A 14,215-nucleotide genomic window follows, 5' to 3' on the forward strand; every position below is an offset into this window, starting at 1 on the left:
CAAATATAAAGAGGAACTTGTATGTGCAAAATATCTCTATGTGTTATCTTTTTAATGCAGAACATGAACAAATTTAATTTCTTTGACAATCAAACAACAATTCATGTATTGTTCGAACATTAATTTCCTTCCACAGTAAAATAATACTAATCCTTAAGAAAGACAGTAATTAGGGGAAGAGAGATTTACCCTCCTACAAAAGATGTTTATAATGGCTATTGGCAACCTAAGTGACTTTTATACCATAGAAACACACATCTTCTTAAAAGTACCATTCATTGTATAGTTCAGTCAGTATACAGGTCATAAGAAATCCACCCCTCTGTTCAATATCCTCATAAAACCCAAAAGCAATCAGGAAGATCTATTTCCTCCCACTATGACATCTTATGAAAGAAACTTAGGCATCAAAGAAGGCAGCTTAATAAAAGCCTCAGCTCAACATCCAGTTCTGGTTAAAACAGGAAAAATTGAAAAGCAACTTCCAACAAAATGCTGCATAAAGAATATAGTAAGTACTGTAAGGATCTTCTACCAAATAAATGGTACAACTTTGTCTTCAGTATAGGTCACTGCACAGTAAAATATACCACAGAACAAAAAGGGTTTTGAGAAGGCCACGGAGGAATAATTTAAAAGTCCTGGAAAAACTCTCATGTGAAACAGAAAAGGAAACAATTTTAACTGTTTGCATAGGAAAAAATAAGAGGGAACATGAGAAATGTATGCAAAATAATAAGTGGCATACAGAAGGCACTCAAAAGCTGCTTTTCTTCTAGTCTTATAATACACAAAGAAAGAAACACTTAAAGATGCTGAAAGATAGCAGGTTTGAAATTGAAAAGGGATTTTTTTCAATATACAGCATAATTAGACTATGTAATTGAATGCATCAGGAAGTTGTTAAGATCAGTAATCCAACAAGAAAAAAAAGCTATTGGAAGTGTGTATGAATGAGAAGAATAAACAGTGCTATATTAGCAAATGCTAACAAGAGTGAAACAAAAGTGGAGGGGATATGATATACTTCCTACCTGGGATTTTAAGCTAATCTCTGGCTATTACAGAATGAAATAAAATCTTCAAGTAGGGGACAAGTTACGCCCCTTCCTTTCATGGTGGGTGTGTCTTGACCGCTCCTGTGAAGCATCCAGTGTTGGTCTATTACCTGAGATTTAATGCTTTTTCTCTCTGGGCTTCAGGTAGTCTTATCTCAGTCACCTACTGCTTTAACCAAGATACTTGTTTGGATTTCAAGGAAAACAAACCCCTACTTCCAATAGCCCAAAAATTGTTGTCACTGTTGTTCAATCTCACCACACATTTGTTGTGAGAAGACTCATCATCAAAACTTCCTTTGTTTTCTACCGACAAACCCATCATTTTTTTACCTCATTAGAGCATTTGTTTTTCTGGGCAGTTTCACACAAAAGTTTTCCTGGACTTCTGCGAATGGGGCAAACATTTGCTGTGCTCCCACACCTGGTGGTTCTGCCATTTTTGTGGTCCACTTTTTACCCCCTTACACAGTTTCCATTTTAGGAACAATTTATTATTGACTTTTCTTCCAATAACCTCTACTGGCTATTTTTTTTTTTTTTCTTTTCATTTTTTTACCTCATTAGAGCATTTGTTTTTCTGGGCAGTTTCACACAAAAGTTTTCCTGGACTTCTGCGAATGGGGCAAACATTTGCTGTGCTCCCACACCTGGTGGTTCTGCCATTTTTGTGGTCCACTTTTTACCCCCTTACACAGTTTCCATTTTAGGAACAATTTATTATTGACTTTTCTTCCAATAGCCTCTACTGGCTATTTACTTTTTTCTTCTTTATTATTAGTGACTCTTAGACGTCTTTCAAATTACCCACTTTCTCATACATTTTAATTAAGCAAAATTCTAGAAGATAGTGTAACGGTATATCTGTCTTCCTTGATTTCTTACCTAAGCAACTGATCGAACACAGGAACAGTTTTCAAACTTCAGCTCAACAATGCTTAGACGTGTAAGCTCCCAAAGACATACTTATACATGTAACTTACTACTACTGTACTATATAGCTTATTGGTACTACATTAAATAACTTATTGCTAGTGTAATTTGTTAAAACTATGCATACAGCTAATTACAATGAACCCCTCACACAAAATAAAAATGAGCACCTGGGTTAGATTTAGAACTCCCCAAGCCCAAACAGATATTAGAAGAGAAGCCATGGTGAGTGTTCATCAGCAGAAGCACAGGATGAATATCTGGTATGGTGCAACTCTATCTACCCTAGTACATTAAATTTGCCCACTCAGCTAGGGGGCCCACTGGCTTGGAACAAGCTGCATCTGAGCAAGATACAACTGGGTTTAGCCTCCAAAACAAGACAGCTGGATGAAAACCACCTGTGGTGAATGGTTTCTGGAGTGCTCTACCACCAAACTGCAGCCAGGAATGGTTTATCAAAAGCACTCGCTCATTTTAACACACAAAATCCATGCCACAGGATGATCTACAGCTCACATATATTTCTTCCTAGTAGCTGGAAAAGTCACTAGGATTTGAATTTGCTGGTAGAGCTGAAGCTGGAGATTATGCATCATGTCAACTGGCCAGAAATGCATGGCCACCAGCCTTTCCAGTTGCAGTCCCGCAGTTAAAAGCCACTGCCCTATGGGTAGTTGGGATGATGCCTCAACGTACTATCAAAATGTGAGCTGATGCTCTGCCACATGGTCCCCATCTGTGCAGGTTCCCAATACATTAATGTAGCAGATGTGAATATCACAGACCATCTATGACGGGGAGGTAGAAATCAGAGTACTCTGTACAAACACTGGGAAGTGCTTGCTTACATTATTAAATGTGTTTGATTAATAACCTTTATTCTTCTTGGAGTGCTAGGCATTTAGTTATAGCTGACAGAGTTAATGATCCTCAGAATAAAAAAACACATCCAAATCAAACCCTTAAATCTGAACCCTTTATTGTTTCAAACTTGATTTTTTCTGGTTGGATCTCTGCGTCATTTCAGTTAGTTGAGTGGCAGCCATTAACCCACACTTTGACATATATCGTTAAAAATGTTTCAGTTTCCTATTTTTTCAGCAGGCAATCTCTATCTGATAATCACAATAATGCATATTGGCTATATCTATCAATGTTATGGATTTTTTTTTTTCATGGAAAAACAGTCCATTTCAGTCTTCTGGGTATTTCCATGGATTTTGACTTGTTCTGCAGAACTGTATTTCTAGGTTGTTTTAATAGGTGACAGTGTAATCCCTCTATATGTAGATGAAGGCATTAATTTACTGAACAGCAACTATTGGTCCAGCATTTTCATCTGTCGTAAGAAGAGTGATTAGTGAGGTTGATAATGGTTTAACAATGGATGCTGGTTCATAAATAGCAGTAGGCCTTTTTCAATAAAAGCTGTAAAGATCTCGGAAGATTGACTTTCTTGAAGTCCATGGTTAAAGAAAAGGGAATTATAATGCATCCAATGATTACGCGCTGTTTTCTGGTGAATGACAAGGCCATGTATTTACATAGCTTTCAGTCAAAGTGATCCTGAAGGAACAAAATAATTTGCCACTCTTAAGAATGAGCTTCACCACCACGGAGTACACCCTAGCCTTCCTGGGCATGAGTTGTATGCTATTTTCAGGAATTTAAGTGCTCTAAGTTACTCTCTGGAAGAGCTGCTTTCTCAGTGTAGTAAGAACGTAGGGAGCCTTGCCTTACCTCAAGGTTGTTCTTGCAAAGAACTCCGCTCTCCTTGTCGCTAGACACTGTCAATAGCACATTTGAAAGCCAGATTGCCATACATTAACAGCATGACAAATTGCAACCTGGACAGGGTTTGGGAAGAATCTTCATACCAAGCAGGTAAGTAAATGCCTCTTAAATAATGAAGGAATATTTAAAGAACATATTGTTCTTGGGTATTACCACAAAAATCTGCTCAGGTTTCTACCTGAAGTAGACTTTCCTATCCAAACATTGGTTAGTTTATGAGCCCTGAAATGGGAAATTTTGTTTCCTTTTTTGCCACTGGGGAATCGGAATCTTTTCAGAGAACCATTGCCAATTAATATCAGTTTTGCAATACATCTAGAATATACAATCAGTGAAATTGCTAATGATCTCTTTTATAATTTACATATTAATTATTTACATTGGTAAAAGGTCAAGGAATCTCAGAAATATTGACAGGATGTTTGTCGATGCAAATGACAGAATACCAGCTTTGGGAATGTACCCCGACTGCAAAATCAATCACCTAGCCTAAGTGATTTAGCAACAGAATATTAGACATGAAAGAAATCAAAGATAAAAAACCTTGTACAAGAGAAGTATAATGTGATTTTTGGAAATCTTAACAGTTTAGATGAAGATACGTATCTTGCAATAAGGTCATTTTAATTTACCTTTTATGACGGAACTACTTTGACAGACTTCTTAATTGATTTACAGTGAGTTCAGAATTGAATTGCTAAACTTTGTGAAGCAGAGGAATTTGTATCAAAGGAACTTTGTGAATTGAGCTAAAGTGATATCATATAAAAGAGTTATATTAAGTCCACCAATGGAAGTCCCATACTTCTTCCTGACTGCAGAGACCTCCTCCACTGCTTCTCATAGGTGACATCGTCAGAGACCCTCTGAACACCTATACATTGCATATGATTTATTACCACATTTTAAACCAGATTATCTGAAAAGGACTGAATTTCATTGTCCCCCAAAGAGTAACTATTCACATAAACGTGTCTTACCTCAAATCTCTTTAGCTGCCTGCTTGGGTTCTAGTCTCCCCACAGTGAATCTGAATCACCCGTGTGAGAGCTCTGCTTTATTCTGAAGTTGGTATAAATACACTGATTGATTATGAGCATCATTAGCTAACTGTTACATACCTGAATATTTTTAAAAGGATACTGGGGACGCAGCAAACAACTATGATGAATCACTCCATAATGGACTACTGTATGTTTTCTTCATGAATTAGGTAAGAAGAGATAATATTTTCCAGACAGCACATTAAGCATGCATTTTGCTTGATGAAAATTTGTGGTGTTATTCACTTCACTGCATCCTTAACAAAGGTCACCTCTTTCACATTTAATGGAAGGAGAATCGTTGTGCATCACATGTTGACTACGTGACTGGTCTCATGATGGAGCATGCCTGAGAACATTAGGCCACTTGAGGATGTTTTCACATCATCTCCTCCATATGACTGGACATCAATGGCACACAGAAGTGGTCTGCCTGTACCCTCACTTAAAGCAGTCACAGGGGTGAAGGTACAGCTTCTTATCTTTCCACTCTCCAATGACTTTTGCTTCACTTATCAGGTGGCAGACTTAGGTAAAATGCATGCAAGTACAAGGAACAGGGTTGGGAGCCACAAGGTACTGCACTCACAGTTTAGCCCAGGTACAGTTTTTAAGCTGGTATAACTCTTGAGTTACAGCTAGACATAATCTTGCCTGCTCTCCTGGCCTTGAGACCCTTGAACTCCTGGCTATATGGTTTAAAGGCTGTCAATGACTATCCTTTGCCATCAAGATTACACTGTGTACTCAGTCCCCCATCTTGACTGAGTGCTCTAATGATATGTCCATTAAAACAAAAGAAAGTCAGTATGACTGTTGCTGGCAGTCAGCTCCACTAGACGGCCATCCCCAGAATCAGGGCTAGACAGAATAGATCCCAAAGGAGTGGATAATATCCAATATTTCCATACTCCCAGTGGAAGAGAGAGATACATAATTTAACTAGATTAAGTTAGTGGGACTGCCTATGTTACCTACCTAATTAACTGAGGGAGAGAGTGTGGCCAAAATTAATGAAATTGAATATCCATATTCAGGTCTTTGGAGACACTTTCCATTGAGTATATAAGGGACATAATGAACATAAGTAGTTATTTGAGCTGGACTGTATTGGTTCCTGACACTTCAAATTATAGACAAGTATCTAAATGGAGCACTTAATTAAGGTAGACTGGATTCAGCGCTTATTCACTCTGATTTGAATGAGTGGATTTATCTTTTATGTGCAAATGGAACTGGATTCTTGACTGTTTGTTTGAGCTTTTAACCTTCTAACTGAGTAACAGTTGACTTCCAAATGCATCAATAACATGAGATTTTAAGAAATATGCTGTGCTTTATTGCACAAAATAAAACACAAATTTGGCACATGAGTTTCTCTTTAGGCAAGCACTTGTTCTAAATGAATTTTACATATGAAAAAAACTCAGCTTCTATTTAAGCGACAAATAGATAATGCAGATTACATTTATAGGTTAGGATATGATCCGATCAGTCACTTGCAGATGAATATGCATAGCTCTTACTAATTGGTTTTGAGCACACAGAACTTCTGATGACATTAATTAGAGAAACATGTATCTGTAATTTTCAGCATAAGCACAAAAAATGCAACATCTATTTACTTCTTAAAATTTTTTCTTGGTGAAGTGTAGATCTTACTATATAATGCCCCCATGAGATATTATTGAAATCTCAAGATTTTTTTTCCCATATGGCTACTTGTCAGTTCTGTAACTGTACTCTCTAAGACTAGGATACCGACCTGCTGTTCCTAATCTGACCTGAAACCAGGAAAAACTCTTCAAATAAATGATAATGATTAGAAAGAGGTGCAGATACTGTATTTTAAGTAGTATTAAATATACATCTGATTTAAGTCTGAACTTCTACCCTTGAATTTAAGTATCATGATTCAAAACATTTCTTCATAATTTATAAGTGCATAGGTAAAGAAAGATCAAGAAGACATATTTATTCACAAATTTCTTTTCAGTTATTCTTTCCACTATTGTCTAGCATTAATCAAAACAAACCCACAAACAATTCCAAGATAAGAAGAGATCCCTACTATTTCAAATATGCTTTTCCATTAAATCCATGCTAGATGTGGGTACCTTTCCTTACCATACTCTAGAATATGCATTGAAAATTATGCACTGTTGTGTCCAGTAAGTTGGAAGTAAGGTCATTTTTTGAAGGTAGTAGTAGTACTCAGTAGTATTAGCTTGCTCATAATATAAAGGCCAAAGACTGATGTACTTCAGAAAACCAGATCCAATATTAACCCTCAACATTGCAAGCCATAAAAAGGCTCCTATCTATAAATACAATAAAAGTTACCATGTGGAACTTACTGTGCTGGCAGTGAATCCCATTAAATCCCTCTGGACATTTACAAACATATCCTATGAATGTGTCACCTCGGTATGCTTCGCTAATTTCACATATCCCACCATTATGACATGGATTAGGAAGGCAGGGTCCTGAGAGAGGGGAAAAAAGAGAGAAGGATATATGCATACATAATAACAACCACAATAATTTCAGTCATTTATATGCGTTCATTAAAGAAATAAAATCCCTTATGTAGACCTTCATATTCCACCAAGCCGCTAAAATATACCCTTCATTTAGTTCAGATAACTTGCCAGCACAGATTTTTATGAACAAGAAAAAATATGAAGCATGTCACTACTCATTAATCACAACATTATTTTTTAATGTAAGAGAAGACAGGAGACAGAGAAGCTAAATCTTGCTCTCCTATTAAAGATAACAGGCATTCTAACTTTTATACCACTGAGGAAATATGTATTAATCAAACGTGCCTATCATGTACAGAATGACATGTACAATATCCCTGAATAATCACTACATGTCAAGTTAGTAGTTTGAGGAGATCTTTGCTATGGCTTTGGGTGACTTTCTGAGTATGTGACTATCTGGGCCAGCAGTTAGCAGCTACTAAACCAACTATTCTTTTTCCATTAAGTGCCTTTTTAACATATCCACTTCAAGCTGATTTCAAAAAGGTCTTCTGACTAATTTTTTTCTTTCCCAGCTAACCACATGCTAGGATACCTAAATTTCAGCAGTGAGATCTATTTTGTTGGGTTTGCAATGACTATACACACCTTTAAATAACAGCATCTTTTGAACTGAGGCCTAAAGTTCATTCATTTAATGGCATGTGTTTAAAGCCTTTTACATGTTCTTATCTTACTAATACTACCTGTAACATACCTCCTACCAGAAGAAAACACTTTAGCATTTTGATAAATCTTTTTTCCAATCTTACTTTAAAGAACTGGTAATCATTGATTGGACAGCCTCATGTGCAAGTTTGTGTGAGAAAAGATTTGTGAATTCAGTATAAAGTATGTTATTTGCAATCTTTGCCATGTACACAGAAAAGTGTTAATCTTCGCTTATTGAAATGCAATGTCATAATTATTCACCCACTTAAAATTGTATTTTAAAAAAAAAAAAGAAAATAACTTCTTTCCACAGCATAATTCACTGACAATCAGCACTGGGAATTGAATGATTTAAACTTAAAAGAGCTAGAAGTTTAACATTTCTGAGGGTCTGCCTATTAGTTTACGTCTTCAATGACAAACCCAAGGTTTGACAGATGTTGACAGCAACAGCATCCATTCAGAACATCACATTAGTGAAAATTTCACTCTCTAAGAAAATATTAATTTGCAAATTAACAGAATGACAAGGATGTCAGAACACATTCCCCAGTTATAATTGCCTGGGTGGTTATAGCAATTTGAGGAACTGCCCATGTGCACATTTCTATTACAACTGACGTCATCAGTTTGTTCCAGGACACAATCCTGCAGAAGTTACGCTTGTGTGCATCATTAAACATGGGATATGTCTCACCAAACCCAATAAATAAGACATGAATATATAGCAGCTTATTCTAAATGCAATTAGTAGTAAAGAAAGGCAAAAATCATGAAGATGAAAAGGACGAGACTGGCTGTTGCCTTTTTTGCCTTTCCCCATCCACATTGTGCATTACACTTTAAATATAACGGTACACTACATTCTTAATTCCAGACAACAGATATCACTTAACAGGTCTAGGAAGACTCATGGCTTTCAAGTATCACAGCGTCTGATTACGTTATTTCTCCTCTGTAATATTTTGGGAAGAAACATGTTTAATAATTTGCAATTTTGGTCTCCCAATGAATATGAGCTGTGTATTTTTTTTCAAGTCTCTATCATAGTGCTGCAGTTTGGGGAGTACCTGCAGGTAGCCTCATATGTCAATTATTTCTGTGCAAGCGAATCTCTAATCTTGCAAGAACAATAAATCTTTTAGTAATTCTTTCTCATTTTGCTTTCTGCTTTCTCCATATGGCTTGTTAAGCACGTGTTCAGCATACTTTCATTGACTTTCTTTAGATTTTGCATTTTCTCAGATCAGTCCAAAGTACAAAGACTTAAAAGGTCATTTGAGGTGCACAGTAATAAATATACTGGTGCACGCCAGTATTTCTAACTAATCTTAGGCTTCTACAATGCCTTCCTACTGAAAAAAAACTCCACACCAACAATATGAACACTTTTTTTGCCTGATTATAGTTATTTGGTCATAGACATATAATAGCAGTATTTTCAATCTAAATGTTGAGTAATTTTGGTTTGGTTTTTTTTTTTTTGTTAATAGAAACTGGTAGTTCATCAAAAATGTTGAGAGCAATGAAACATCCTAATTAAATGCACTGAAACTAGTAAACAACAATCATCTAATTTTCACTAGTTAACATCCATTTCCTAAAAAAGACGTGTTAGACTCATCTGTGTTCTAAAAGAATGAATGATTGAAACTTTAAAAAGCCTGAATCATCATACCCTGTTTCTCGCAATTCTCCACAAGATCATACTCTGAGCTCACACATCTTCAGGATATTTAAATTGCATGAACCTTCAAGCATATGATTCTTTTTTTTTTACTGAGTCTACAGGATCCCTGATGCAAGTTATGCAGTTTTGAGTGTCTTGAAGGATCTGGGCCCTAATCCTGCCATCATTCCATTTACGCATCAAAAATGGTATGTAAGATCTAGGCACTACTGCCAGATGATGAGAGGTCCCAACTAACTTGGGATGTACAGGCTTTTAAATAACATTGTATTGAATGCTGCATAATTAATTCCCTGATAATCTGATTAATATTCTCGGTTACTCAGATCTATAGCAGCAAGTTCAAAAACATCCTTCCTTACCAAAAAAAAACCCAAACCAAATTTGTCAACTAATTTTCAAAAAAACAGTGGACTTCAGGGATTTGTTTTTTTAAATCAATAGCACTGTAATACTTTTGCAGGTAATCTTTAATTGGCTTCCAACACAAAGAGAACAACAACATTTGATCAATACTAATGAGCAATAGAATTCAATGGTATGCTTTCCAGGCATTTTTATCTATGTTCATATAAAATAATGTCAACAAGATTAATTGTGCACTCAAAGTAATAGATCTATTCACTTTGCTGCTCTTTGGAGTCCTTCTTTGTGCGGTTCCAATGGTATTAACCAACATAATAAGTATAGTCCAAAATACATCATTCTGTTATTCAATTGAAATTGCATGCTGTTTTTGAAAAAAATATTGAAAGTTAAATTAAAGCATAGCAGGTTTTAAATATTTTAGATGCTCTTACTAAAATCTCTGAGATTTTATAGGTGGACAAATCAAACAAATACATCCTCAGTAGAGTTGCAAAGGTGCTCAAGGCAGAAGCATGTTATCTGTTCTCTTCTTTGACAAGAACAATCAACTAAAACTTCATTAAAATAAAATCTTGTATAATGCAGTACTGAAGTGGTATTTACATATTTGAGAGAAACCACTAGTTTGTCTATAGCAAAAAAAGCCAGGAAAGCAAGAAAAGCATCATTTCACCAATAAGAATGTAATTTTTGACAATGATAATATATACAAAGAGTCAATTAGCCTATTTAGGAAAACTGTTACTTCATTTTGTCTTGTAGGATATACACATTATTTTGAAGTACTAGAAAGAAGTGTCCAAATACCTTTCTACTTTTTCCCCTGATAATCTGGACGAAAAGTATTTTTTAAAATAGCTAGTCTTATTTTGGGTTTCTTTTTTTTGCATGGTCTTCAATTTTTAAGAAAAAAACAAACAAATACACAAAAAAACCTTAGAAACATTGACAATTGTAAAGGACATTTAAATATGTATATGTGAATGTCATTACCTAAAATTCTGATTGTTTTCATTTCAATTATTTAGTTTTACTACAGACTGGCTGCATCTACATGAGCAGGCTACACAGTGCAATGGGAAGGGATCTGAAGAGCAAGAGGGCTGATGCTGAGGTCCTGATGCCCACACAGTATCCTTCCTGAGAAGGGGGTGGTAGAGTTACTCTGGTGGTAGACTAACTCTAGTCTCTTGTCAAGGCTTTTCATCTGCTTAGGGTTGTATCTGTATGCGTGAGGTATGACACTAATTACTGTTCCCTCTAAGTGTCCAGGATGCATTAGAATTTAAGAAAAAAAGGAAAAATACTATGTTTCCAGTGCATTGCTGATGAAGCACTGCAGCCCTCCCACTCCTCACCCAGCTGAGGACAGCGAGAGCCGTACATGAGTTCATTCGGAGTGCCAGTGCAAACTTCATCAGGGACAGACACAGAGCCTGTCTGCAAGGGCAGGCTGTGCAGATGGTCAGCGACACAATGAACACATGCAAGATTTTGTACAATGCACTGAGCTGCATTATCAGGAAGTCTACCGACGCTTTGCCAGATATTTTTCTGATAAATTGGACTTAAAAATGTGACAAAGGCCAACTCTGAAGTACAATGGCTAACAGTGGAGCTATGTAGCATTAGCTTAGCAAAATCCAAGAAATCAGAAAGTAGTTGAAATAGCAGCCATAACAGAAAGAAAAAGCAAACAAACAACACCCCCTCAATGACTCTTTCCCTTACCACTCCCCAATTCAGTGATAGTCATCTGTAAAACAAGCCATTTCTCATGCTTCCACCAAACAGTGTAAGCATTTTTTGCCAAATATAAAATCTGCTGCTGCTTTGGTGGGAAAGACATTCAAAAAAATCAGGCAGTTACAGGTGATGTAGTTAAACAAGAACTCTACATCAATCACATCTTCCTCAAAGTCTGATTCCCTGTACTCAGAAGTGTGCTTGCTGCTGTGCTAGAATAGGAAGATGATAAAAAATCAAAAATCATCATTTCTTACTAAGACAAGATTAAATGAGAAATATGAAAAACATAAAGAGGGAAAAAAAAAGAAAAATATACTTCAGTGGAGTGACACATGCCAAATAATCACATTTTTAAAAAGTAAAATTAAAGGCAGTGCAATACAAATGTTAACACTTTTGATGGTATCTATCTATCCATCTTCTCTTCATGTAGAAATAATGCAACTTTAATGAAAAATACTAAATTAGACATTGACCTTGACATACATCAAGATGAAGATACTGTTAGCTACAAAGCTAATTGCTTCATTTACTTTGTGGAATATTACTGAAGTAGGACTAATAGATAATGTTACTCTGATGATATAGTAAGCTCCAAATCCCATCAAAACAAATATTGGAGTTATCATCAAACTAATAAAAGGTATCAAATGATTTTACATTTCATTGTAAAAGAAAAATACTCTCTAGCTGCTTGCCTTCATACCACTAGCTTTGCTTAAGACCCTCGTGGCTCTACATGAATGTCAGTCAAATAGGTTTTTTTTTCCTCCTCTGGTAGGTTGAAGTCTTCATCAGAGATCTCTCACACAGTTTTAACATCAGTAGTTTGAAGTCTTCCCCCTACCTATGTTTTGATAATACATAATACTTTAGATGCTTCCTCTGCCAAAGCAAAGTCTTCAAATTAGGTTATGACAGAGCTCACTTAGGAAGAGCTCTTATATTTTGAAATGAATATGTATAAAAGAAGCCAGTGACACATATGACTTTTTTCATCTTTATGGGAAGAGGAAGAATTAATCTCCTTGCTGCTGGAGCTAGTAGAATGGCATAAGCTTCCCATGATAAAGAAGTTAAGGATTATCACACTGAATTAGACTCAGTGTCCAGGTAATCCAACATCCTGTCCCTGCTGCTCATCAGTTCCTGCAACCTGAAGAAAGCTGAAGAATCCTGCAGTGGGAATAATTAAAGATCTGCACTAGATATCTTACAAATATTTGAGATGAACTTAATCTCTGAATCTTTGTGTTAGACATTCTTTTCTAACTAATATGTAAGTTTTCTCCATACAGTTAAAAATTATGTTTATACCACCTCTTTTTCAGAACTATATTGACCTTTTTCTTTCGTCATTATCCTTTTAAAAACTCAATTAAATGGATTTTTGAAAGGTGTGCCCCTTCAAATGTGATCTTATAGATTTCAAAGTTCAGCAGACACAAATCCAAAATATAACATAATTCTATTTGAAAGAGACTGTCTTCCACAGAGACACACAAATGAGCATTCAAAACCAGCAGGAATGTCCCTACAGGTTACGACAGAAAACTGCTTTATTGCACAAAAAGGGCAGGAATATAACAAAAGCTTTTGATGGTCTCTGATCTTCCTCACATTTACTACTTTGCCTATTAATTTAATATGGTTGTGCAAGGCTTACCTGACACAGAGGCTGGTTTTGAATGCTCCCAGCTGCATGTCTGTGTGGGAGTCGTGATACTTCAGAGACCATTTTAACAACTCGACAGAAATGATCCTGCATCTGCGGAGTTCTGGGGATCATTAAATCATACCAAAATACATACTTAGGTCTCAGCCTATCTATACGTTCAATCACACAAGTATGACATATCCATTCCAGCAACGCAGCGTAGGGAGTTAGGTCTCACTAGTACGCATACTTCGAGCCTGTGCACCAACTTTGTGGTTAAGACTAAGCTTCTGCTCAGGTATTTTGTAGATTTCACCTGTATTTAGAAGAAAACTACCATTTCCCAAGAACACTCTTGAGGTTGCTGGGTCCAAAGAACAGCATGTTTGTTCACTACTTGAAACTCCTGCTACATCTCAGCTGCCTGCTTTGCAGTGCATGGTTTTGAGGGCATTTGAAGAGAACGTTCCCAGCAGATGTGCTATTGACCTTCTGCCAGAAGGGGCTGTAATAATGAAAACGGTTTATTCTAGTTAACATGTTCATTCTACCAATTAAGTATGAAGCATCTTCAGTAAGGAATGAATACGTTGTAGTACAGTATTTGCTCTTTCTTACTCAGATTTTCTTTTTTTTCCCCTTAAAAGTAATTCTGGGTTCAAAATTTACATAAATATCTAAACATTTTAGGGCCCAACTCCCACTATACTGGTGCATCA

The 14,215-nt window shown here is 36.2% G+C and overlaps 1 protein-coding gene across 1 annotated transcript in view; it reads right to left on the reverse strand.

Moving 5' to 3' along the window:
- EDIL3 (EGF like repeats and discoidin domains 3) overlaps positions 1-14,215 on the reverse strand; it is a 196,374-nt gene that overhangs the window by 120,868 nt on the left and 61,291 nt on the right. Inside the window, exon 4 of the mRNA XM_009281597.1 lies at positions 7,189-7,317. Coding sequence (XP_009279872.1) covers positions 7,189-7,317 — 129 coding nt within the window. The remainder of the gene's footprint in view (positions 1-7,188; positions 7,318-14,215) is intronic.

This window comes from Aptenodytes forsteri, unplaced genomic scaffold (assembly GCF_000699145.1).
Source record: "Aptenodytes forsteri isolate BGI_AS27 unplaced genomic scaffold, ASM69914v1 Scaffold116, whole genome shotgun sequence".
In the NCBI taxonomy this organism is placed as follows: Eukaryota; Metazoa; Chordata; class Aves; order Sphenisciformes; family Spheniscidae; genus Aptenodytes; species Aptenodytes forsteri.